This window comes from Megachile rotundata, chromosome 14 (genome assembly GCF_050947335.1).
Source record: "Megachile rotundata isolate GNS110a chromosome 14, iyMegRotu1, whole genome shotgun sequence".
In the NCBI taxonomy this organism is placed as follows: Eukaryota; Metazoa; Arthropoda; class Insecta; order Hymenoptera; family Megachilidae; genus Megachile; species Megachile rotundata.
Window position 1 is genome coordinate 6,425,837 of NC_134996.1, and position 27,889 is coordinate 6,453,725.

A 27,889-nucleotide genomic window follows, 5' to 3' on the forward strand; every position below is an offset into this window, starting at 1 on the left:
ATTCCGACAGACGCGAATGATCTCTATAGGTTTCTCCCTGTCCCTCCATCTCGCGTGTCTGTCGCAGGGCCGCATTAAGACATTTGGAGGATCTGAACAGTTGCAGAATAGTGGTACCATTTCGTGTATGGAAATTTAATTCTAAATATGAAAATGGGATTACGAGGATTTCGAATTTCAAAGGCTTGCGAGATTTCGGAATTTTAAAACCTTATGAGATTTCGGAATTTTAAAGCTTTACGAGATTTCAGAATTTTAAAGGCTTATGAGATTTCGGAATTTTAAAGCTTTACGAGATTTCAGAATTTTGAAGCTTTACGAGATTTCAGAATTTTAAAGGCTTATGAGATTTCGGAATTTGAAGGATGTGGAATTTTAGGATCTTTTTACGTTATGATTTTGAAGTTTTGGGATCATAGATCTTTTTGGGTCAAAGGGTTATGTAGTTTTGGTAATATTAAGAGTTTGGAACGATCTTGTAATTTTAGGATATGGAGATGTGAGCACATTGCTTGGACCTTGGAATTTGAAGGATCTGGAGTCTTAGAACCTTGGGACGTTGAGATAATTGGACTCTTGGGACTTTGGGATCTTAAGGTTCTAGGATCATCAGATTTGGAAACCCTAAAATTTTGCAATATTATACTTTGAAATTTTGAGACCTTAAGAGTTTGACTTCGAGTTTTTGGAACTTTGGGGCCCTGCAACCTTGTAATCTTGTAATTCTAGAAGTTTGGAACGTTGAGATCCTTATCATTTCAGGGTTTGGAGAATTTAGGACCCTGAAACCTTAGAATTTTGGGGCTTTGAAATATTGTAACCTTGAATTTTGAGACTTTAGGATTCTGGAACCTTAAAACCTTGAAACTTTCGAATATTTAATTTTTGAAATACTAAGATTAAAATTTTGGGCGTTTAGGCTTATGGCACCTTAGAATTTTGGGATTTCAGATACATGGTAGTAGCATAGAATTTTGATACTTTAATTTATGGTACCTCAGAATTTTGTAACTAGGTTTATGGTATTTTGAAATTATGGGACTTTAGGTTTATTCTATCTTAGAATTGTGGGACCTTAGGTTTATTGTATCTTAGAATTTTGGGACTTTAGATCCATGGTCCCTTGCAATTTAATAGGATTTTAAGATTTTGTGAAAGTAAAATTTTGAGACTGTTTTAACATGATATTGTTAGACTTTTGGACTGATGAACTTTGTTATTGGTGAACATTGGGACTTATGAATTTTAGGACTGTAGTACTTTGAGACTTTTAGGCTTTGGACTGTATTGTACTTTGGAAGATGTGAACTGTTGGACTTTGAAAGTGTTACTATTGCAGGAAAATGATAAAAATAGGGATTTCATCAAATCCTTAAAGTACATGTTCAGTTCACAGAAGATGTTAAAATAAAAACACTGTGGTGTTTCCCCGAAGAAAGTAAGTGATTTGATCAAACTATATTCTGTTCTATATCTGAACTCATCTTTCTGCAGTAAATACTGGAAAAAAGAATTAAACTTTGACCTAATCTGATCAAATCACTTTTTTCAAGGAAATCACCTCACAGAGTTGTTATTTTACCATCGTCCTCAAATTCATCATATACTTCATTTGATCAAATCCCTATATTCATCATCTTCCTGCAACATCAAACTTTACAACTGACAGATTTTGCAAACCCACAAAGTTGTTATTTTACCATCTTCCTCAAATTAATCACATACTTCATTTGATCAAATCCCTATATTCATCATCTCCCTGCAACATTAAACTTTACAACGGACAGATTTTGCAAACCCACAGAGTTATTTTACAATTTTCCTCAAATTGATCATATACTTTATTCGATCAAATCCCTATGTTTATCATCTCCCTACGACATTATACCTTACAACTGTCAAATTTTACAAATGGTGGACTTTGGGTCCGTCAAACTTTGCAAAAGGACAAAACTATCAAACTTTGAAATTTTATAACAATTAGACAGTCCCAAAGCACTGTTGCAGAGAAGCACCTTGAAATCTTCTATCAAATCATGATACAATAAAAGAAGAAGGTTGAGCTGAAATTTTTAAGACATCTAGAACTGCCTTCCGAACAATTAGAGTTCGAAAGTCACAATTCACGGTGAACCCGCAACAAAGAATTTCCGTGATTCCCTCGGTGCCCGAAGCACGTGCTTATTTTTCTTAATGGTCGCTGCAGCCCTGGCGTTCTGACGACTCCACGATCGCGATGCGAGCGTATACGGAAGGTACCTGTACGCCTTATTTACCTCGATCCACAAGCACGAACGCACACGCATACAATCGTGCGTGTTCCCAAGCAGCCGCGGGCACCCATATCGCGACAACGAACGCTTTAACGCTTCAGTTACGAACGATCTGTTGGACTGCATGCCCGCCTTGCGTACGTGCACTGAACGTGCTGGTTAATATTCGAAAGGCATCGGACCCACAGCACTTCCCACGGCTATTTGAAATCCAACGAGCGAGCTCTTTCGGTATTCAACGACGCCGCGACGAGTCGACACGCAATGCGCGTCGTTCGCTTCGGACAGACGAAAAGACTCGCGATTATAGACTACGAACAAGTACTTTACCTACAAGGTTGGCAGAAATAGAGTTCACGTCACGTCACGTCGCGTCGCGTGAAACGTTACGTCTATTTTGATCTACGACGCTAATTCAGTTCTTAATCGGTTGATGTCATAGGGTACACATTTTTATTAGTTCTGTCTGGAACTAGTTTTTATTTAGGCAAACTTTTTGAGAAATTTGAAATTTAATGAGTGGAATTTTTTAGAATTTGTTAGATACTAGTAAGTGAAACTTCATTGCAAGTTTACCTTAAAATTTTATGTTAAATCATAATACAACAAGAGAAGAAGCAGGTTGATTTTTGAAGACATGGTCAGATGAAAAATATTTTGATCTACGACGCTAAGACTTCAGCTTTTAATCGGGTGATATGACGTCATAGGGTACACATTTTTATTAGTTCTGTCTGGAACTAATTTTTGTTCAGGCAAACTTTTTGAGAAATTTGGAATTTATACAGTGGAATTTTTGAGAATTTTAGTCCCTAATTGTAAGTGAAACTTCATTGCTAGTTTATCTTAATATCTTTTATCAAATCATAATACAACAAGAGAAGAAGCTGGTGGAGCTGAAGTGTTTGAAGACATTATAGGTCAGATGAAAAATATTTTTGTGAAAAATCTATTGGATTATGATTGAGTTTCCTTAATTATTTATTATCTACAAGTTTTATGATTGATTGTTTAGATCTATAGATATCGACTGCTGTGGTCATTAACTCCCCAACAACATAATTTTAACAACGTGATATATGTGTTTGTTTGATAGAAACATAATTTCTATTTAATACTACATTCTTTTTTAACATTAACAATAAAGTTCGAAAATTAAAGATTGTTATATTGTAATATACATACATATGTACAATATATGAGCGTACGAGTAATATGTACTACTGTTTGAGAATCACTGCTTTAAAGAGGACAATGAAAGTTAACTTCACAAAATAATTTTTAAATATATTTAAATATTTAAGGGTAGATTGCAAAACGTCGAAAACATAGATCACACATGCAGTTCGTAAAAAAATAGATTTGAATAAACAAATTTTCCCGCCAAAAATAATATTTTTCATTACATTCTTACTTGACCATGAAAGAACTAATTTATAAGTCGTATATACACAACGTATGTTTAGTATAACAATACTCATTCTTAATCCTAACAAGTGACTTAGATAAGCTTAAAACATTTTCAATGTTGTTCAAGTCGAACAAATTGCCCGACCACATGGATTCAATTGCAACCGTAGTAATAAATTGTAATAAAGAGAAACTTTTGCATGAAGCCGTAATCCGATGACCAGTAGCCGTATATCATTGCGATTACTGAAACGTAGAATTTACATATTCAAGTTTCAAGCTTTGGTCGTAGCAACACAATGTAGTTTCCTTTCTGAAGATTTAGTGGTACAAGTCCATAATTACTACAGTGCTACGTTTTGAATAATTGAGTTAGTGCTGGTACGTTGAAAATAAATTGTGTGTGGTTATGGAGATGGTTATGAGATTTTTTGGGGGGAAGTTATGAATCGATCGTGGAATTTTACTTGGGGAAAGTGGTGATGTAGGAAAAAGTATGGGTATTAATTTGTAAGTGTGAATGGTAGGAAGTTTGGTAATTTGGAAAGCTTGGAGTTGGTGACTTGGAAGTTTGGAAATTTGGGGATTTAGGTATTTTGGATTTGCAGGATTGGACATTTAGGAATTGGAGATTTGAAAATTTTGGGATTTGGAGGGTTGGACATTTGGGAATTTGGGGATTTAAGTATATTGGTCTTGGAGGATTGGATATTTGGAAATTTGGAGATTTGAGAATTTTCGGATTCAGAGGATTGCATATTTGGGAATTTGGAGATTTGAGAATTTTTGTATTTGGAGAATTGCACATTTGGGAATTTGGAGATTTGAGAATTTTTGTATTTGGAGGATTGCACATTTGGGAATTTAAAGATTTGAGAATTTTCGGATTTGGAGGACTGCACATTTGGGAATTTGGAGATTTGAGAATTTTTGTATTTGGAGAATTGCACATTTGAGAATTTGGAGATTTGGAAACCTAGAAATTTTATAATTTAGAAATTACAAAATTTAGGGGGTTAGAAATATAGGAATTTATGGATTTGATGATTTAAAAATTCGGTAACTTAGGGATTTAAAAATTTTGGGATTTAGAAACCTAAAAATTTTGCAATTTAGTAATTCAGAAATTTAGAGATTTAGAAATTAAATATTTAGGAGTAAAAAATGTGAAAATTTGGGGAGGAAGAAATGTGAGAATTTATGGATTTGCTGACTTAGAAAGGCAATTTATAGATTTGAAAATTTTGGGGTTTGGAAACCTAGAAATTTTGTAATTAAGAAACTTAGAGATTTAGAAGTTTGGAATTACAAAAATTTGTATATTTGAGAATTTGAGGAAATCTGAAAATTGGAAATTTTAAACTTGAGAAACTTGCAAATTAAAAAATTTGAGTAATTGAAAACTTGAATTCTTACAGTTCTATATCATTAAACTTATTAAAATCAGATACACATTTAGTTATTGACACTCGAAAACCAATTATAATTACAATAACCATTCTCACACAATACACATATTAAGTATCCCAATCCAAAATAAGTAAATAAATACTAAAACAATATAGGTGCTTCATACGAACATTTAAGCGTCATCCATGTATCGCTGACGTGGCAGATAAAGTGCTAAAGTCAATGAAACAGCGAACAAACTACATCAAATCATCGAGAATAAAAAGAGAGTACATATCGAACAATTACACGTTTCACTTACCGTCGGTATAAAATCTGTATACAATGTCTGTAAAATTCGTTTAGTCATCAGCTGTAGAAAGAGCTCCTCCATGCTTCCGAATTGGTAAACGTTCAAGAGACGCAAAGTCATCCGTGGTTCAGAAGTTACAGACGATTGAGAAGATACAACCGGTAGTCATTGGCTTCGTCATAATCGGCCATTTATCTCAAGTTGCTATTACGAAGGTAACAAATCGGTTTCGATGGAGAACTGTTTTACTACGAGATTGCTATTATTGATGGTTGTACAAGAATATACTTTTCACTTTCAGGAATTTTGTTGTTTCTTTAAAAGTTATAAATTTGGAGTTTTGGGAATGTAGGGATTTTTGTATTTAATTTGTTTATTGGGGTTTGACAATTGGCGAATGTGGACATTTTGGAATTTGGAAGGGAATTTGAGAATTCTTTGACATGAGGATTTGAGGATTTGGGAATTTGAGGGTTTCAGAATTTAGGGATTTGGGGATTTGTGATTTAGGAAATTTGGAATTTGAGGAATTTGGGATTTGGGGAATTTGGGATTGGGGGATTGGGGGATTTGGGAAATTTGGGATTTGGGGAATTTGGGATTTGGGGAATTTAGGATTTGGGGAATTTGGGATTTGGGGAATTTGGGATTTGGGGAATTTGGGATTTGGGGAATTTGGGATTTGGGGAATTTGGGATTTGGAGAATTTGGGGAATTTGGAATTTGGGATTTGGGATTTGGAGAATTTGGGATTTGGAGAATTTGGGATTTGGAGAATTTGGAATTTGGAATTTGGAATTTGGAGAATTTGGGGATTTGGGGATTTGAGGACTTGGGAATTTGGGGATTTGAGGAATTTGGGGAATTTGGGATTTGGGATTTGGGGAATTTTGGGACTTAGGGAATTTGGAATTTGGGACTTGGGGAATTTGGGGAATTTGGGATTTGGAATTCGGGGAATTTGGGATTTGGGGAATTTGGAATTTGACGAATTTGGAATTTGGAGAATTTGGGGAATTTGGGATTGGGAGATTTGGCGAATTGGGAATTTGAAAATTTGAAAAATTGAAGATTTGGGGATTTGGGGATTTCGAGAGTTAAGAATTTAGGGATTTGAGAATTTGAGATTTTGACATTTTGACATTTTGACATTTTGACATTTTGACATTTTGACATTTTGACATTTTGACATTTTGACATTTTGACATTTTGACAATTTGAGATTTTGACATTTTGACAATTTGAGAATTTTGAAAATTTTGCGAATTTGAGAATTATAAAATTGGAACAATACAAATTGAAACTTCCCGCCACATTAAAAAACCTCCGTTTTTATAAAGGTGCTCCCTGATATTTTTTAATAATATACTACACAATATTTCAGATATTAATTCATATAAAAAATAATGTCAAAATACACAAATATTACAAAATGGAGAGGATAAAATTCAAATTTCCCGCCTATCTCCCATTTTCATAAAATCCGATTCTGCCTAATAATTACGAGGTGAGCATTACACAACATTCTGGGCACGTGTTCTTTCAGCTAATTCCTCCGGAAAATTAGATCGTCACCCTTTCGGTCCGCGATAATCGTAACAGAGTTAGTGTCGCGTAAAGCTGTCAGACGCAACGAGTAGAATCGCGCGCGTTTCCGGTGGCCATCCCCGGTTCAACGCGACGGCAAAACGCGCATTTCGGTGTCGTGTAATTGTCGTAAATAGGTAAGCTCAGGTCGGACATGAAGGCGGTTGCTCGCACGAGCTGGCTCGTCACTTTTTCAAGCCGCGTAACCTCGTCGGAACGAGCACGTTCCACGGCAACGTGTATCTCCGACGATATGTTTCTAATTTGCGTGCATGCACCGTGCACACCCCGTCAGGCTTGGCAAGAATTTAATACACGAAACTACATCTAGACGGGCGAGGAACAGCGACGACCTATGCAAACGGCGCCGTTCGAGCACGACAACAGATAGAGCGAGCTAAGTCACGAGCACGCGACTAGATCTGCACGAGCGAGCATAGGAGCGGCCCAATAACGTAATTACTTTCGATGCTTTCCCGGAAACTGTTCACACTTCTGGCACGCACCTCTTCACACCGAATCGTGATCGTGATTTCACGGAATTTTAAGCGACGTTTATGTTCGCCTGTTTTAGGCTGAGGGAATAAAAGGGAGAGTGGATTTGACAGACTTTGTGAAATACTGGCTATATGTAGGGAACAGCTTGTAGAGAATAAATTGTAATTGACTTTTTCGTTGGTTTTTAAATTCAGAAGATTTTTATAATCACATTTTCAGTGATTTATGTTTCTCTAATTTGTTACATCTGTCGCTTCTGAAGATTGTATTATCTCAAAGTTATTTTATGTGAATTAACATCTGATATATTTTACAATGCACTACTGAAAAGTATTAATATATCAAGTTTTATAAATTCAGCATTTTTGTATGGCGGGAATTTTGAATGACTTTTATTGTTTCAATCTTGTTATTAATAACATTTGTGAATTATAATTACTGTATTATCTTGTGGCTATTCTATATGAAATAATATCTCAAATATTTTATTATACGCTACTCAAATGTATAAGATTCGTATTTTATAAAATTGGGCGATCAGAAATATGGCGGGAAATGTGAATGACTTTCACTGTTTCAATCTTGTTATTTATAATATTTCTAAACTATCATCATTGTATTATGCTGCAGTTACTTTATGTCAAATAATATATAAAATATTAAAATTCAAACCAAGTTTGCAAATTCATTACACAGTGCATATGCATCTAATTCCAAAATTAAAAATTATAAGGGAACAACGAACAACAGAATAAATTAAATTATTTAAAAACAGAAGAAATATAAATGGTTCCTATTTTATCTTATACCAAACTAATTCCTGAGTATACAAACCCACTCAGTTATACCAATTAAAAGAATTATTTTGAAAATGTAGAATCACAAAATAGAGCACAGAAGAATAAAATAGTTAAAAAACAGAGTAGCCAAAATTCCCGCAGTGTTTGGAGACAACAAGGGATGTTTTTCAAATAATCCTGCGGAATACGTAATAGGACAAGGGAAGAGAACGAGTGTCGTGACACTTTTTGAAAGTAAAATTCCGAAGAGGGGCGCCATGTCGCGTGCTGGGGGAAAAAATAAGGACGAAGGAAAACGGGGGGAAAGAAAAGTGGTCGTGACGAGAGGAGGACAAGCACGACAGCGAGGGGGATGTTAAAAGTACGAATGCGTTCAATTCCTCGAATTGCATCACTGTCTGCCGAGCAGACAAGAAGCCGGAGAAAAAGAGATGCCGCGTCGAGTGCAAAGGGCGATTGAAAATGTTGGCGCCGGTTCAACGACACGGACTTTCCTTTATTCAGGCTTCGTATACATGCTAAACTTTTTCCCTCACCTGTGACATCAGCTACGACGATTAGATTTGCCGGGGGTGGCTGTCGAATTTACGGCAAACAGAATTGAAACAGAAACGATAGAGCACGAGCCGTGCGAGAACGAAAAATCGATTTCATTCCGACGATTAAAAGTTTAATTACGAACGGTCGTTCGATTTCGTTCGATGGAGCTCAAGGAGAGTGGCGAAATAAAAATAATCGAAGCTAAACTGAAATCACGATACTGTCGTGTATTTGTCCAATAATCTGACTGACGAAAAATTGGGAGAGGAGACAATTATATCGATAGAGAGATAAATTGTGAGGGTTAGAAGGGCAAGTGTCCACTGAAGTATGAAGGAGGGTAGGTATGAAATATGGGGGCTATGGGAAATAATTCTTTTGGTTAGTGAGATGTGTGTGCAAATTGTGGAAATAATTTTGGTGGTTTGTGGAAGTGGAGATTTAGGAGTTTGCTGGTCTGGATATTAGGGGATGCAGAAATATGGAGGTATAAAAATATAGAAATATAGACATATACATAGACATATAGACATAAAAATATATGTAGACATATATGTACACATTCGTATAGACATATAGACATACATGTAGATATATGTATAGACATATAGACACATATGTAGACATATGTATAGACATACAAACACGTACGTAGACATATGTACAGACATATAAACAGGTATATAGACATATGTATACACATATAGACATATATGTAGACATGTGTATAGACATATGGATATATATGTAGACATGTGTATAGACTTATAGACATATATGTAGACATATCGACATATAGAAATATATACACATAAAAAATTAGAAATTTAGCTATTTTAAACTTTCAAAATTTAGAAATTAAAAATCTTACAAATCGAAATTGTAATACTGAGAAATTAATAAATTTAATAATTTAAAAATTTGACACTACAAATACTTAAACTAGTAATTTTGAAAGTTAGAAATTAAAGAATGAGAAATATGCTAATTTAAAAATTTACATATACAAAAATTCCACATTTCCAAACTAAAAAACAGTAATACTCGATTACTTCAAAGTATGAAATTTAAAAACTTTGAAAGCTCTCTCGAAATTTTATAATTCTGAAAATTTGAAATCCCTTTTCTCCTGAATATATTATCTAAAGAAAACATCTCACTGTTACAATTATTCCTACACGTTTCAGAATATAAAAAACCCTTTGTATAATGAATATAACCGTTTCAAGGTTACCCGAAATCGAATGTCATCTCGTTAGCCGCATTACACAATAAAACGGCGCTAATTAAATGATACGATCACCTAGATACCTCTATGGCGTCCTAAATTAAATCCCAAGATTGCTCCATTCGATAAAAAGTTCTCTACATTGTTGTAAGTTCGTTCGAGTAGATTAAGCGTTATTATTAAATTGTGCTGTGTAACCAGCGGAATCGCGAAGCTGACTTTCAGTTTTGCTCGACCTTCAGCTACCTTGAATTATAGATCATTGAACTCGTCGCAGGAACAGGTGTAATTACAACGTTCAGTCCTTCGGAAAGAAAGTACCGTACGTTTTACGTCATGCGTGTAATATGTTTATACAACGTCGCCGAGTAACCGTAACGACACGAATTCGCATTCCATGTTCGACTGAACTGAAAATGCCGTTCAAACTAGGCGACTTCTGTGTCGATGTACTATCTTTTCTTTTATAACTTATGTGTGGAAGTGCAGAACGCTATAACTGTAAATTATCGTTGTGTGTGGCATTTACGATATTTGAAGGTTATGTGTTCGATGTGTTCTCTGCTCGTAAGCATACTGTGTTTAGATTTCTTGTTTTTAATCTTTTTTATATTTTCATTTAATACGGAATGTTATACAAGAATCATAGATTCTTTTATTAGAATTTTATTTTAATTTTGGAGTTCTTGTTTTAAGAGTTTTGCATATATTTTCAGCTAACTTTATACTTTAGGTGCCATTTTATAATCAGATAATCCTCCATATTAGCAATTTTACTGTAAATTTGATATTTTTGTTTCAAGATTTTTTAATATATTTCCATTTAATACTAGGAGCATCATAGTAAATTCGTATTCTTTTTATTAGTAATTTTGTTATTAATTTAAAGTTTATATTTCAATATTTTTGAACAAGTATTTATTCAACACTTTGAGTGTCACACTGAAGTCATAGAGTATTTTTCTGCTTAGTAATTTTACTTTTAATTTGTAGTTTTTAATTTTTAATATTTTCATGTAACAGTTTAGGTGCCATTTTATAATCGTAGACAGTACTCAATTTAATTTAACATTTCTGTTTCAAGATTTTTTAATATATTTTCATTTAATATATCAAGTGTTATAGTAAACTCATAGTATATATTTTATTAAAAATTCTATTTTTAATTTGAAGATTTTGTTTTTCAAAATTTATGAATATTTTTTATATAACACATTGACTGTCCTCTTAAAATCACATAACATAGAAAATCCATTAAATTAGTAATTTTATTTCTGATCACTCTAAATAATTTCTACATTGTAACAGTTTTTATCAGACACCTTTTTATACACTTCAAAAAATTATTTACAATATGTAATATAAAATGGTTACCATCAAACTGAGTTTACACAACAATTCGTAGATCACTAAAATATTAATACTGTTAAAGGTATTAGTTAACAAAAACATAACAGAAATAATGAAGGAAAATTATTCCACATTCCCGAAGATCATCATAATAGAAATCTGCATCTGAAAGTTATGGGAATAATGTTCAACTGTACTTCATGGTAGGTATAGTTATGAAGGTATGATGCTATCTGAACATCTCAGTTATCCAAATCACCACGTCCATGCCTATCATTAGATAAATCCGTGCTACCTTTTTCCCTGATGCTATTACAAGCGATAACCGTCGTCGGACCACCCTATACAAAGATCACTGCAAGTATATTTATGCGTTCATTTTCCAGAAGCATAATTGCGGTTGGTCGTTACGCGGTGTAACGTGCCGTGTAAAGTTACAATTTTTCAAGTAGCTGGACGACCGGACGTTGCGCAATTGTGCTCGCTTTCACGACTGTTTTTTGATTTTTACTGGGAACAAAAAGATAAGAAATGGGATTAAATGTAATACGTATGCAAACGAATATAGCTGATATTTTCCAGACAGAGAAAATTGGCGATGTGTAGAAGAGTGGTATTTACTTGGCTAAGTTTTAAATTCATTCAGTTTAAAGTTAGGGAGTTGGAAATCTTTGAAGTTACAGTTTTGGGAATTTGAAAATTTTGAGATTTAGGGATTTGGTAATGTAGGGATTTAATAATTTAGGGATTTGGTAATTTGGGATTTGGTAATTTGGGATTTGGTAATTTGGGATTTGGTAATTTGGGATTTGGTAATTTGGGATTTGGTAATTTGGGATTTGGTAATTTGGGATTTGGTAATTTGGGATTTGGTAATTTGGGATTTGGTAATTTGGGATTTGGTAATAATTTGGGATTTGGTAATTTGGGATTTGGTAATTTGGGATTTGGTAATTTGGGATTTGGTAATTTGGGATTTGGTAATAATTTGGGATTTGGTAATTTGGGATTTGGTAATTTGGGATTTGGTAATTTGGGATTTGGTAATTTGGGATTTGGTAATTTGGGATTTGGTAATTTGGGATTTGGTAATTTGGGATTTGGTAATTTGGGATTTGGTAATTTGGGATTTGGTAATTTGGGATTTGGTAATTTGGGATTTGGTAATTTGGGATTTGGTAATTTGGGATTTGGTGATTTGAGATTTGGTAATTTGGGATTTGGTAATGTGGAGATTTAATAATTTAGGGATTTAGTAATGTGGAGATTCAATAATTTAGGGATTTGGTAATTTGAGATTTAGTAATTTAGGATTTGGTAATATAGGGATTTGGTGAAGTGAGGTTTGGTAATATAGGGATTTGGTGAAGTGAGGTTTGGTAATTTGGGATTTGGTAATGTGGGGTTTGGCAATTTATGGATTTAGTAATGTGGAGATTTAATAATTTAGGGATTTAGTAATGTGGAGATTCAATAATTTAGGGATTTGGTAATTTGAGAGTTAGCAATTTAGGGATTTGGTAATATGAGGATTTGTTAATGTGGAGCTTGGTAAATTGAAATTTTGGTAATTTAAAATTTGGTAATTTCAGACTTAGTCATATAGAGCTATGATAATCTGATGGTATGATAATTTGGACATTTGATAATTTAGGATTGGTAATTTGAAAGTTTGGTAATTTAAAACAGTAGTAATTTAGGAATTTCGTAGCTTAGAGTTACACTAATAAAAAGATTTAGAAATGTAATTTAGAAAATATTTCCAAATGTAACATTTCAGAAAATGTTTCCAAAAATGTAATATTTGAAGTCTAATCATAAGTATGTAATCGACATAATTCAATGTTACGGAAATATAAGAATATAAGAACCATAAGAAATAAAAATCTAGATATATGTGACTGATACTGAGAGCACAAAAATATCGTGACATACTATAGAACCACAACTGTGAAGAAATATAGTCCTAGGAGGATTCGGAGATTCTTGAACTGTCGTCCAAACTTGTAACAGAGCCAAGAGCTTTACTTGACTCTGTTACAATATGTTTCAAATGGTCGTTAAAGGATACTGCACTCCTGCAATGTACTCGAAGGCTTCCGGTTATATTAACATATTACAAATAACGAGATTGCAGACTTTGCATGTTAGAATATTGCAAATTTTGTTGTTATGTGAACGATAATAGTCTCAATATAATTCCTAACTTAAATGATTTTTAATTAAATAAACTAGATTGAAATTATCAAAAATTAAACATATGCTATCACTTTGGTTTAGTAACAGTTCATATGTGAATTATAATGGGGTAGTTATATTTTATACATGTTCAGAATACAAGGAAGTGTAAATGTGTAGGAAAAAGGAAAGGTTTTTATTGATTTTTAAGAAGACCACGAAATCTATATAAATCTATGAGGAATTTTTCAAAATTGATTTTCTCCAACTTTTTAAGGACCGCTTTATTACTTTGAAAAGTCAATGAGTGAAGACTTTATGTCCAGCAAAATGTGTAAACTTTTCTAAACCCGTCGACGTGAGAACCTTCTTGAAAGAGATCGTTAAATCTAGTTTATGACACACTGTACTTCAGATACAATTAATCAAAATTATAATAGCAGTACGACTGAGTTTTAGAACACCAATTATAATTTACGTAAACAAGGACCCTTAAATTCAAAATATCTAACATTTATTTGTTAGATATGAATAACAAATTATTTGTTTTAACTGCTGAAGAAATCATTAAGGGGTTAACAAGAATTATTAACAATTAGAGCAGTTCATATTAAAAATAAAATGGAACAAATTATTTGTCTTAACTGCTGAAGAAATCATTAAGGAGTTAACAAGAATTATTAACAATTAGAGCAAATTCAGGTTAAAAATAAAATAGAACAAATTATTTGTCTTAACTATTAAAGAAATCATTGAGGGGTTAACAAGAATTACTAACAATTAGAACAGTTCAGATTAAAAATAAAATACAACAACAAACAAGTAAGGGAAACCTAAATGTACACAATTCTTCATCTTAACAACAGCAAACCATTTCGATCTCTCCAATTTCTACAACATAAAATAAGAAATCAAAGACGCTTTCTACGCAAACCTAAACAGTATTAAATCTGACTTAAGGCTTCCCTTTAATAGAGGTGGTTAAATTTGATTTAAGAGAAGCGGTTAAATGTGGAATGAGTTAAGGATGGTTAAATCGGGCTTAAGAGATGGCTAAATCATGTTTAGCTCTAGAAGAAAATATGCTCGCGAAGGGTTAGAACGTCGTGGCGACCACCCTGTATCGGAATGCGCGGCGCAAAAGCAAGGACGGAAAGTTAGCGTAGAGAAAGGATTTCGCGGGCTTTGTTCGCGGAAGGAAGTCGAGGCAGACAAAGAGAAATAGGATCGCAACTGGGAGAAAAAGCTAGAGAAAGGGCGGATAAAGAAAAGCGAGATTATACATCAAGTTGGCCGCGCAATGTAGCCTGTGGGACAGCGAGTGTGGTACGTTGCCGATGCCACTTGAGGTTGAATCGTATCTAAATGCGCCTCGTATATCAGAAATCGAACTGTTCCATGGCACTGGTACACACGGGCGGTTTACTTGCATCATTTTGTGCGATCGCCGTCCCATAATACTGCAGATGCGCTCACATTTTTTTCCCTTCATCGTCGTGACAACCTGCGCAGGAAGTCCCCTTTCTGTCCCCTGTTTCAGCGCAAGATGATAAATGTGGATCGTTGCAATGGCAATGAAACGGAGCCTTAAAAATCTGCAGCGGTTCGATAACTAAAGAATCAATTGTTCCTGTTGACTATGTGGATGGAGATGGGTAAAGCGTACGAGGTGTAAAGTGGTACGTGTGGGTTATGGTAAATGGTCAGCCACATGACTTGTACATTCATGGGTTATGGTACGAGATGATCCGGATTAAAAGTTTTCAAGTCGTCACATTTTCGAATATTAGAGTTCTGGAACACCTACATATTTGAATTTTTGAATTCTTCCATTTTTGAATTTTCGAATTCTTGAATACTTGAATGATTGAATGATTGTGCTCTTGCATTATTGAATTATTAAATTCTTGAATTATTGAATTACTGAATTACTGAATTACTAATTACTGAATTGTTGAATTATTGAATTATTGAACCAATTAATTATTGAACTATTGAATTATTGAGCTATTGAAGTATTAAACTAGAGATTTGCGGAATTATTGAATTTTTTTATTCTTGAACTCTTGAAATTTTAAATTGTTGAATTGTCGAATTGTTGAATCGTTGAATCGTTGAATCGTTGAATATTTGAGTTCATGAGTTTTTCAGTCTCTGAATTTTCGAATTCTGTAGATTTTAAAATTCAAAAACTAAGAATTTTAGAATTACAGAAATTTCATATTCTAAAATTTACAAATTGTGAAGTTAATGAAAGGAAATATAAAGATTACGAATTCTAGAAAATTGGAGAGGATCTGAAGTCCTTAAACTTGTAAACTTTCAATTTTCAAATAGCTAAAATTTATAAAATCCCAAATTTCTATAATTTCAAATCATGAGACACTCAAATTTTAAAATATTCAAAACCCATTCTTAAAAAATTCCTAAATTTTCAGATTTCTTAAATTTCCCAAACTTCCAAATTCTCAAACTCCTAAATTGCCATACTTAAAAATTTTATAAACTCTCAGATTTCCTAAATTTTCCAAAATTCCAAATTCTTGTATTTAAAAAATTCAGAAATTCTCAGATTTCCCAAATTTCCGAAATATCCCAATCTTTAGTCTTCCAATAACATTCCAATCATATCACCTCCATCTATAATAAGCTAATCAATGCTTTACCACAAATACCTACCACAGTTCACTGAAATAGCCAGTAATTTCATTGCATCTAAAAATTTGTACACAGCTCAGATTACGATCTGATCTCCGCGCTAAACGATCAATATGAAAATGTTCGCAAATAATCAGCAAGTAATCAATTCCTATAATTATACACAGAAGAAGGTGTGTAGTTATACCACGCAGTGAAAAAAAAGCGCAGTACACGTTGCTCGTGGTATTGACCGGAGCTATCGTTTCATGTTTTTCACCGTTCACTTAACCACCTTCCGCGTCGCTCGTTTCGCTATGAAAAATATCGTTCCTGTACATACAACACCACAAACTGCTGTTGAAATAGCTGGACGCCCAAATGCGTGATAAATACCGGTCGTTAGGTGCGCCAGGAAAGACTAATTCCTGAAAAGGAATTTGACCCGTTCACGAAACAGTTGATGCACAGACAGTTTTCTGCTTTGCTCTTGAATGTACAGGACGCTTCAAAAGAAATGGTACATTCTTAAAAAAATGACAATATGGACAATTTTTGTGACTAGTAAAATTTTGTGAAAATTTTTATATAAATGTCTGATTATTGATTTGTATAAAGATACTGCTGTTTGAATTAATTATTATTAATTCTTATTAATTAAATATTTAATTATAATTTAATATTTAATCTTCTTATAATTATTATCATATTCTATAATAGTAATATTGTACACAAGTAGTGTTATTTAATTTTATCAAACATTATTTCATTTCATAATTAAAATTTTTATTGTTATTCAATATTATCAAATGCTGCTTAATTTCATTGCAACAAAATAATTTTAATTTGAATTATTATTTAATTTCATCAAATGTTATTTTTAATTTTGAACAATAATTTTAATTTTAATTATCATTTGATTTTAGCAGACGGTGTTTGATATCATTTCATATGAACTTTAATTGTAATTATTACTTAATTTTGTGAAAGTTTAATTTTATTTCAAATTAATAAATTTAAAGACAATTTTTATTTAAATATTAGTTAGTTCATTTTACTCCATAATTTCAGTTATTGATGTCAAGAATTTGTTTATAAAAATTAATGTTTTTTCTCATTTTTTAATAAAAGCCCCTAAAACTTTTCGAGATAGAAATCTTGATCCAGTGATGAATTACAACTGTACTTAATCTGGCCAAAATTTTCCATCGACCCGATTCATCCACGCTCGCAATCTTGTCAGCAGTGAAACTGCACAGTTTATCAATAAAACGAAACAATCAGTGAACCGAACCGAAACTGTCAATCTCCGAGAGCACGTCGTTCTGGCATAGTTCCAGTTCCCGGCATCCAGCTTTCGTTTCTTTATCCGGGGGATGCAGATCCCGTACAAGATTACTCGCAGTCATAAATCTTTTAATTTCTGCTGGAAACGTAGCAGGTACAAGATTAACGTGGCCGCTTCGGCTACCGTCTTCGCAAAGCAGATTCCGTTGATGTTCTTAACCGGAGTATCGAGTTCGTTTCTCAATTGGCTGGTTATTCGTCTGGGCTTCTTATCGTCAGAACCACCCCACAATTCTCCGGCAAAAGTCTTCCACCATGGGACGTGCTTAAGAGCCCGAAATAGCTTTACATCGCCATAAATCTGACGAGATTTATCATCCACCGGCGTGCAGCCATAATCTGTCACAAAAGTAATGAAACCGATTTTCTTTTTCTTTGGTTTAATTGAGATTCTTTTCGCGGAATAATCCCGCCTGAATGTAATACACTTTCTTGTGCGTTCGTTATACTAGTGGAAACAAGATTGGAAGCGGGCAAATTGCGGAATAAAATGATCCTCCGCGAGATAATTCATTCATGAAATAATATCTTGGACAGTAATTCCGTCTCCGGAGACCGGAGCTGCAAGTACTCTGTTTTGTAAGTTGTTTTAAGCTACAATGTTCAAGATTTCAGGAACATTGAGAAAGTTAGCGGTGCAGATTGAGCGCAGTTGAAACAAACAAGGCAAATTGGACATATAAGAATTCACCCCTTGCGTGCATCAGAAATAATTAGCTATAATATTAAAACGGGTAAAGAAGGTTATTATGTCAATTTTGTATTCAATCTTTAACTATGGAAATTATGATTTTACTGCAAATTGAAATGTACTAAAAATTCGATTTTTAGAGAAAAATCGAAATGAGATTTGTTGCAGTTGAAGTCTCATCAAAGGGATGAAAAGTAGCCATTTGTGTGCAAATCTTTTTGTAAAATAAATTTGGTCCACATCATCAATATTGCCTTAAGTTTCTAAGTAGGTCAACTTTCAAATTTAACACCGTATACTTATTATTATTAACCCCTTAACATACAACTACGTATCACACATGTGACACATACTACAATTGAAATGTGACAATCCAGGGACGACTCTGGTTTGTTTTTCTGATTTTTACTGCAATTCAATTTTTGGTCCAATTCTAATAATCTGTATCAAGGATTGTTGAAGGCAAAGTGTCTAACATTTTACCATTCTTTAATTGTTTTAATATTGTAGCAATAATTAGGTACATGACGCTACTGCCTGAGAAATTACAGGTTTAATAAAAATTAAAACAAATTTTTCACTAATGTGACATTAATGCTAATAGTTTATATATTACATTATGTATTGGAGAATTTAACAGCAGCTTAACTATCTATATTTAGATAGAAATCAAATGCTGGTACGCGAACGATCACGATTACATACACGAATAACCGTGAAGAGTCTATTCCTGTCCCTCCGGGAGATTCCCTCTTTTCCATCGTCCTGGAATTTTTGCCGCAATTTTCTCACTCGGCGGGAACGAAAATTCCTCGTTTCGTGGATGACTGTTACCCAACGAAGAAACTACGCTTCGATATTAAGTTCCGGGCATGTGACACGGAAAAAGGGATGTGAAATCGGGAAACGTCGAACACTGCGAAAGATTGCATCTGGGCAGGTGTAACGGAAACAAGTAAAAAGAAAAACATTGAATACAACCTGGGAATAGAGAACCATCCTTATTTCTATGATCAGATTCTTTTTGTATCATAGCTATGATAACTTTTCAAATACCTATCCAAAGGAAATATTGTAGGTATTTACGGTATTTCGAAGATATAATAGAACCACTAATTGTATATATCAACTTTAAATGGAAAAGGTGTTTACAAAACATGTATTCCTAATTATATTTTTATTTATTAAATTTTACAGGAAAGTGTTGTGAATATTTTATCTTATTTTTTTAAAGATTCTAAATTTATAACAATCAGTTTTTAAATTTACAAATTCAAAATAAATTCAAAAGCTTTCAATTTTCAAGTATATCTCTGAGGTTTTCAAATTTATTCAAGAGATTACAAGTTTAAATATTGAGATGTTCTAAATTTACAAATCTAGAAATTATAAAGTAACAAATTTCCCAACAATTCTAAAAAAGTTTGCAGGTTGTCTAGTTAAACTGTCAAGTTAGCGTAGAAGATCTTTCTGTATGTCCAATATTTACCATCCAGCATAGGAGTACAAATCAACTGTACTCATCCATTTTGTTCACATATCTAACGCATCATGCAATGGCATCTAAGATAACATCAATTTTTGCCTGAAGCCTTACAAACTCTACATCCTCGACTTACCACGTTGTTCCTCAAACGCCAACGCCATGAGGCACAACAGAAATAATATACGTAGAAGAACATGGTATCCGATCGCAATCCGCATGGAAGTAAGAAATGTATCACCAAAGTGTTTACGACTGTATCCTCCATTATCCGGTAACGCGGTAGCATTTGAACGAGTAAAATGGTAGCTGATCTTCTGCATATAGATCCCCGGAAGTGACCGGTTGATTACTATAATGTGCTTACCCCCCAGGCCGTAACGAGCAACGTCTTCCTGCTAAATGACGTTCCACGAATGATTCGACACCGTGGATCCCCATAGATGGAAGAAAACGCGTTCGTTCGCCGTTATGGTCGCGGCTACGCTCATTAAAATTAGCTACAGTCATTAAGCCTCCGCGTAGGCCAGCAGAAAGGCAGGTAATTGAATACCTTTAGCGCCTGCTTGGAAAATCGATGTTCCGTGTTCCGTTGAACCTGTTACCTCGTTACCTGTCCCCCCTCGTGTGACCTGAAACTTTTCAACGAATCACCGTTCGAAAACGTCCCTAGCCGTCCTCCTTTCACGAGCTTAAGCCCGGCCGAGATTAATTATGATCTCGTGAAGGGTGACGACTCGACACCCGGCTCCGAGAAATTATTCCGCCACTTAGCACGACCCCTCTCGACCCACCGATCGACAGCCAAAGAATAACGAGCTGGCTGCCTCGAGATTCTACTTTCGAGAATAACAGGCATTGATCAGCGTCAATTGCGAATTGGAAAGTTGAATTTGAATCGGGGGTTGCTAACTTTCAGTGAAAAATCGGGACGGAAAAGTCTAGGGCCGCTTACCGACGCATGGTAATTGAATCCCGAAAGTGCTTCTTTCCTAACCTCTCCGATTGAAATATTTTGCGCGCTCTTTTTTGCTGTAACGATCTGATAGGACATTAATTTCTAACCAGCAGGCTAATCTTGTATTTCCACAAATCAAAGTCCGCCAGGATTTATGTTATCCACTGCACATCGAACGTCTCGTTCGACCGTTAAATATAGCAGTAGCTTTATCACTGTCAAGGTTGATCCCCGCTATTACACCGGGCGCATATTTGTACCGCTTTCTATAAATCCTTCGATTCTCTTTTTACTCGCTTTTCAACCGCTTGATGAACACTTTTGTGCATTCGACAAATAACGATGGGGAAAAAAGAATTTATGGATTTGTATTGGTTTTATGAAACTTGGATGATACAAGGACGCCGTGATACTGTTCGCAGTGTTAACCAGTTGTGATAAAAACTAAACGAGTTATCCTTGAGTATGATAAATACCTTACTGTACTTATTGTTTGGGAAATTGATGCTATTTTAATCTTTATGCTCCGTTAATTTTTATTTACGTACTCAATTGCATTTATAGTGTAAGTAGATTTTTTTGTATCGAGGAATGGTGAATTGGTTTTTTAATAATGGATACGGTTCATTCATTTTGAGTGGAGGAAATACAAATTTAATTTTGACAAGGCTGAATACAAATTTAATTTTGACAAGGTTAAATACAAATTTAACTTTGATAAAGTTGAATATAAATTTATCCGTAATAAGGTATAATATTTGATAATAAATTGTTTCATTGTAAAAAATTTTACGAACCTATATTTTTATCTGTTTGGCAATTGAAATATTGTAATTATGAAAAATAAATGTTTTCAATAATTTTCTCAATTATGTGAATTTTGTTAAACTGCTATTTATTTATATTTAACAAATTCCGAAAATCATATAATAATAAAATACGCAGAGTGGTAGAATATTAATCTATTTGTCATATCTGAAACGCAGTGTAATAAAAAGTTAAAAACCAATGAAAACGCTCCGTGCAGCGCAAAAATTTCAAAGCAGACCGAAAAATGAAATTTTAATGTTTAATTACGAAAATTCTGAATTTTACCTATTATACCCCGTTTCACTTAATCGCTGTTTTATTTCAAGTTTAAATAAAAAAATTTTCTTTGTTTAATTAAATATGTTTTTAATGAACATGGACTGTCGCGTTAGATTACTTTGTGTGCACTTCACTTTGTGAACATTAACAAAATTAAACATTAAATATTAAATTAAGTTTTAAATGTGCCTAAATCCTCACATTTCAAACAAGTTTATGTTCATAGAAATATATGTTTTATTCTTGAATTCAGTGGTGGAAAGAGGCATTATTGTTAATACAATACTCTAGGATCGTAATTACCCGGAATACAATCGTTTCATTTTCCAATTAAAACTTTTCGCTTGTTGCCGTGCAAAATTGACATGATATTCATGCTGCTTACAGTTTCGTTAATTCTAAACAACATACGCATAGCTATGAGTAAACTTGCACAACACAGAAACGCGAAATTGAATTCCATTCAATATAATGAAAAAATAAATTTTTAGAAATTAAATTAACATTCTGACAAAATGTACTTCATCATCTATTTCTTTCGTACTTTTCCACCCAATAAATATTTCTAGATCCTTACACACCTCCCACCACAAGTTCAAATCCACCACAAGTTGATAATCGAGACTGAAAATGTTCAGACCCTCCAAGTATTTAATAGATATTGCTAGTACTTTCATTAGTAAAACGATGTATCACATCTTCTGGATCAAATTAATTCTTAATGCTATATTTACTTAATGCTGTATTTAAAATGAATCAAAACTATCAAAACAAATCAATAATGATACTAGCTAGTAGTAATGTAAATGTATAAGCTAGTAATGTGAACTAGCTAATACAATGATTTTCTAATTTAACGAAGACTAACACATAGCTTTGTGAAAAAATATAAACTTCTTAATAATTTTTTCAATCGAAAATCTAAGATCCGCCATTTTGTTAAGTTTTGTAGGGTTAATGCTCTCGGATGGCGTAACTGAATCGCATAACATTTGTTCCAGGTGCACTATCGCAATCACAATTCCCAGTGTTCACAATCTACACCCAGAAAAGTTGTCTCAAATTCCGAAAGTTCAAAATTTCCAAAATACCAAATTCCCAAATTCCTAAATTTCCAAATCCCCAAAATCTCCAAATCCCCAAATCCCCAAATCCCCAAAATCTCCAAATCCCCAAATCCCCAAATCCTCAAATCCCCAAATCCCCAAATCCCCAAATCCCCAAATCCCCAAATCCCCAAATCCCCAAATCCCCTGTAGCGGCACATGGTTCGCAGCGTTGGTAGAAATTAGCATTGACCGTTTACAGATGTTTAGGTGTAGGCAGTTAAGCCTACCCTAAAGTCTGTAAGTCGGCGAAATTATTTTATGTTTTTTGGACGTGCGTAGCTCAATAGACTACCCTACCATAAACGCTGCCAGCCATGTCCCGTTACGGTTCATTAGGCCACATGGTCAGCGCGGTCCGGAAGGACATTTTCGACTCTCAAATTCTAATTTACAATACTCTTTCCCCCGTCGAAAATGGGAGGACTCTGCGAGGAAAATAACTCCACCCTCAACTGTGTAAGGAGTTACGCCTTCTCCGAAAAGTTTATATATACTGCGGAAGGGCGTCAAAACAGATATAATCAGTCGAGCCTCCAATTCTGCATCATTGAACATACTATACCGATTCCGTAACATTGTATTCAATAGCATTTCTGTAATATCACACATAGTCTCCATAGTTCACATTAAACACCTTACCTCTTGCAAACACACTGTTGCGAGCAATATTTATTCATTCCACACCTAACCTACCTCGCGACACCCCAAATCCCCAAATCCCCAAATCCCCAAATCCTCAAATTCCCAAATCCTCAAATTCCCAAATCCTCAAATTCCCAAATCCTCAAATTCTCAAATTCCTAAACTCCTAAAATCTCAAACTCTCAAATTCCCAAATTTTCAAATTTCCAAATTTTCAAATTTCCAAATTTTCAAATTTCCAAATTTCCAAATTCCCTAATTCCCAAATTTCCAAATTTCCAAATTTCCAAAACACCAAATTCCCAAATTCCCAAATTCCTAAATTCCCAAATCCCCAAAATCTCCAAATCCCCAAATCCCCAAATCCCCAAATCCTCAAATTCCCAAATCCCCAAATCCCCAAATCCCCAAATCCCCAAATCTCCAAAATCTCCAAATCCCCAAATCCCCAAATCCCCAAATCCCCAAATCCCCAAATCCCCAAATCCTCAAATTCCCAAATCCTCAAATTCCCAAATCCTCAAATTTTCAAATTCCTAAACTCCTAAAATCTCAAACTCTCAAATTCCCAAATTTTCAAATTTCCAAATTTCCAAATTCCCTAATTCCCAAATTTACAAATTTACAAATTTTCAAATTCCCAAATTCCCAATCCCCAAATTCCCAAATCCCCGAATTCCCAAGCCCCCAAACCCTGAAATTCTCAAATTCTCAAACCCCCAAACCCTGAAATTCCCAAATGCCCAAATCCCAAAATTTTTATTTTAACAAACACTAACACTAGCTTCTTGAAAAATTAAACTTCTGAATAATTATCTCAATCGAAAGTGAGAAATCTAAGATCCGCCATATTGATAAGTTTTGTAGGGTTTCTCGAACGGCGCAACTGAATCGCCTAATTTTTGTTCTAGGCGCACTATCGCAATCGCAATTCCCAGTGTTCACGATCTACGCCCAGAAAAGTTGTCTGGCTGTGAAACCTTGCGAGCGGGCCTGGTGTATCGACAGAGTGCAGGGCCACCGTCTTCAGGGCCACACACGAAGGACCATGAACGCATCCTCGCGACAGCACTGCCTCGAGCTCTGTTTAGGCGAAAGAGATTTCCTATGCCGGTGAGTAAACTACGTTTCCATTCGTTTCCGGTGCGCTGAATTCTCGTCGCGGCCACGATCCGTTACGTTGAAAAAGTGGACGCACCCGTGCCGCGATTCGTCGCGAAATCGACGTACGAATACGACGTATGGCCTTCTCTATCTCTCTCGTCGACCAAGTCGAGGTAGCTGTTGGAGAATCGAAGGCACCTCGACACGCTCCGGTGCGTTTTCCAGTTATTGGATTCCTCGATCGAGGGAGGACGTTACATCACGCTCCTACAGACTCGAGAGTGTTTCTTGGTCATGAAGCGGCCGTTCCCGACGTTTCATGCGAGCTGGAACACCGGCAGGACGAGTTATCCTGCTGGAAAACTTGCAGAGAAATACCTACGGACCACCCAGATTTCTCGGCTCTGTCATTTCACCGAACGGCTATTTACGAGCCAGTTTCCAATATCGATGGCTTCGATTCTGGTTAATTCAGTCGGAGGGTATACGTCGTTAAGCGGCAATTAACGTGAGGAGTGTTCGTTTGATGAGATGATTTCGTGACCTAAAGTCTGAAGTATTGCACTCGAGATTTGAGGACGTTTAAATATTTCGATGGGTATAGATGAAGAGATGCTTTAGATAAAAATTGTGGTGGGGTGCGTACTCTTATACATTTGACCTTGGGTGGTCCTAAAATGTGTTGGGAAGGTCAACATTTCCTATTAGATGATATGTCTTTTTTCTATTATAGATGCATTCTTAGAAGTATTCTAAGAAAGTTCTAAATTCTAAAAAATAGAATGCTTAGGTATTTGACTTAAAAAAAAAGTGGAATGTCTTAGTGTTAGACTTAAAAAAAGTAGAGTGCTTCAGAAAATAATTAAACTTATTAACACAATGTCCCAAAAGTTTAAGATTCGTATCTAAATATGAAACTGTGAAATCAATGAAAATTTTAAGGTACATTGTTGATATTTATGAGATAATTGAAAAATTAAATTGAAAAATGCTTCATATAGAAATAATTTGCAAATTGTCGATTGTTTTATATTTTGTTAAAAGAAATTTTTAGCATTTATGAAATAATTGAAAAATTAAATTATTTTAAACTGAAAAATGCTTCATATAGAAATAATCTGCAAATTGTCAACTTTTGTATATTTCGTTAAAAGAAATTGAATGTCAAAGTTGATTAAGTATCCAATCATGTATTTCTTAAATGAATTCAACATATTGTACATTAATATTCTAGCAACATCATTCAGAGACATCAATTAATAATGCAATCAGCCGTATTAGTAATTATATGTATTGATTTGTTATTTGTATCAATTAATCAATTACTGAATTAATGAAGAAAATGTTCACATCGTCAAATAACAGGAAATGAAATAGATAGCCACATGATTTATGATACATAAACGTGAATCATAATTTGCAATTTATATTATTTCAAGTTTGAAGGTGATAGATCAAATATTTCCCATGAAAGTAGTTACTGCTTTTGCACTTTTTTTAATAATCATAAGCTTTTATGTTTCCTTAATTAAATTTAATTTAAACGAAACAAAGCAGAGAAGTCACAGAAAGCTTATTTTTTATTAAAAATTTTCAAGTTTGAAATAATTATTAAATTACAAATTTTCAAGTTTGAACCAATTATTAAATTAAAAATTTTTTAAAATTAATTATAAAATTTCAAATTTGAAAGAAATTTTCATTTTGCAATTACAAAAATTAGAAGAAAATTAAAATCTTCAAGTTTAAACAGTTTTTTAAATATTTAATTTAAAAATTAGTAATATTTTTTAGGCGCTATAAAAAGACTTAAATATTTTTTAAGAAATTTTAATAATTCAATTCCTAACTTCAAACAAACAAAAATTTTTGTATACTCAATTATTAAAATATTCATTCTAAAATTTCTAATTATAAAAAAAAACTGAATTTAAAACAAATTTCGAACGAAAATTTTAGATAGATTTTCGTTGCTCAAAAATGAACTATTTGAAACAACATGAAGTCCTGAAAAGAATCACGAAATTCCTAAACAAATTTATCGATCGATAGCTAAATTACCTATCGATCTGTTGTTTTCATTATCGCCCGAATGAAAGGAGTCAAGTAATTTTTCTTCCGTTTTTCGCGTCGCTTGTCCACCAACCTCGAGCAATGTTTTTCATCGTCGTTGGTTTGCGTCCGCTCGAAAGCATCGGAGGAACGCTTTGATCGTGGTCAGACTAATTATGCTCGCGTCACTGCACCTTCCTTGCCATGGGATAAAAAAAAGAGAGAAAAAAAGCGGAAAAATGGACATAGTACGACACGTTAACACCGCAATTATATCGCACGCGACTCGCATGTTGGTATACATAGATAAAACTTGTACGAGACACAGAGTTATCTCTATCCATAAATCAAGTGATAAGGTGATCCTGAAAAATGATATACAGTTAGATTTTAGCTGAGATAGTCTTAAAAGATTTCATCAAATTACGGTTCATGACTACCTTATTTTAATACAGAAGCTATCGACGTGTAATCAATTTTGAAATTAAAAAGTTGAGAAATAAAGACAAATGATAAAGCATAAATTAACACTTTATTTTGAATAAAGTTAATGATTTTATGACCTTAAGAAATTTGTAGTGTAAGATGAGAAACTTGTGATAGGCTCATTTAACTGTTTTGGTAGTTTTAGTGTTTAAGAAAGATTAAATTAAAAATTACTAGTTTTATAATGAATTAATAAATTACATGACACGAATAATTAATATCAGTGACAATAAAGATTGAAAATATATTTTATATATTTTACACATTCCAGATATTTCACATATTTCATGTAACTTACATATTTCGTGCATTTCACATATTTTACGTATCTCATATATTTCACATATTTCACGTAATTCGCATATTTCACATATTTCACATATTTCACATATTTCACATATTTCACATATTTCACATATTTCACATATTTCACATATTTCACATATTTCACATATTTCACACATTCCACATATTCCACATATTCCACATACTTCACATACTTCACATATTTTGTATATTTGACACATTTGACATATTTCACGTAATTTACATATTTCGCATATTTCACATATATCACACATTTCACACATTTCACATATTTCACATATTTCACATATTTCACATATTTCACATATTTCACATATTCCACACATTTCACATATTTCACACATTTCACACATTTCACATATTTCACATATTTCACACATTTCACACATTTCACACAT

At 33.8% G+C, this 27,889-nt stretch overlaps 2 protein-coding genes across 4 annotated transcripts in view; one reads left to right on the plus strand and one right to left on the minus strand.

Moving 5' to 3' along the window:
* The window catches only part of neo (ZP and PAN domain-containing protein neyo), a 474,339-nt gene that overhangs the window by 347,721 nt on the left and 98,729 nt on the right, over nt 1-27,889 (plus strand). For both annotated transcript variants that reach the window (XM_076539810.1, XM_003704807.3), the window contains one exon: nt 24,434-24,635. In XM_076539810.1, coding sequence (XP_076395925.1) covers nt 24,434-24,635 — 202 coding nt within the window. The remainder of the gene's footprint in view (nt 1-24,433; nt 24,636-27,889) is intronic.
* Nucleotides 1-27,889, minus strand: part of Atg16 (Autophagy-related 16) — a 792,563-nt gene that overhangs the window by 297,733 nt on the left and 466,941 nt on the right. The window lies entirely within an intron of this gene.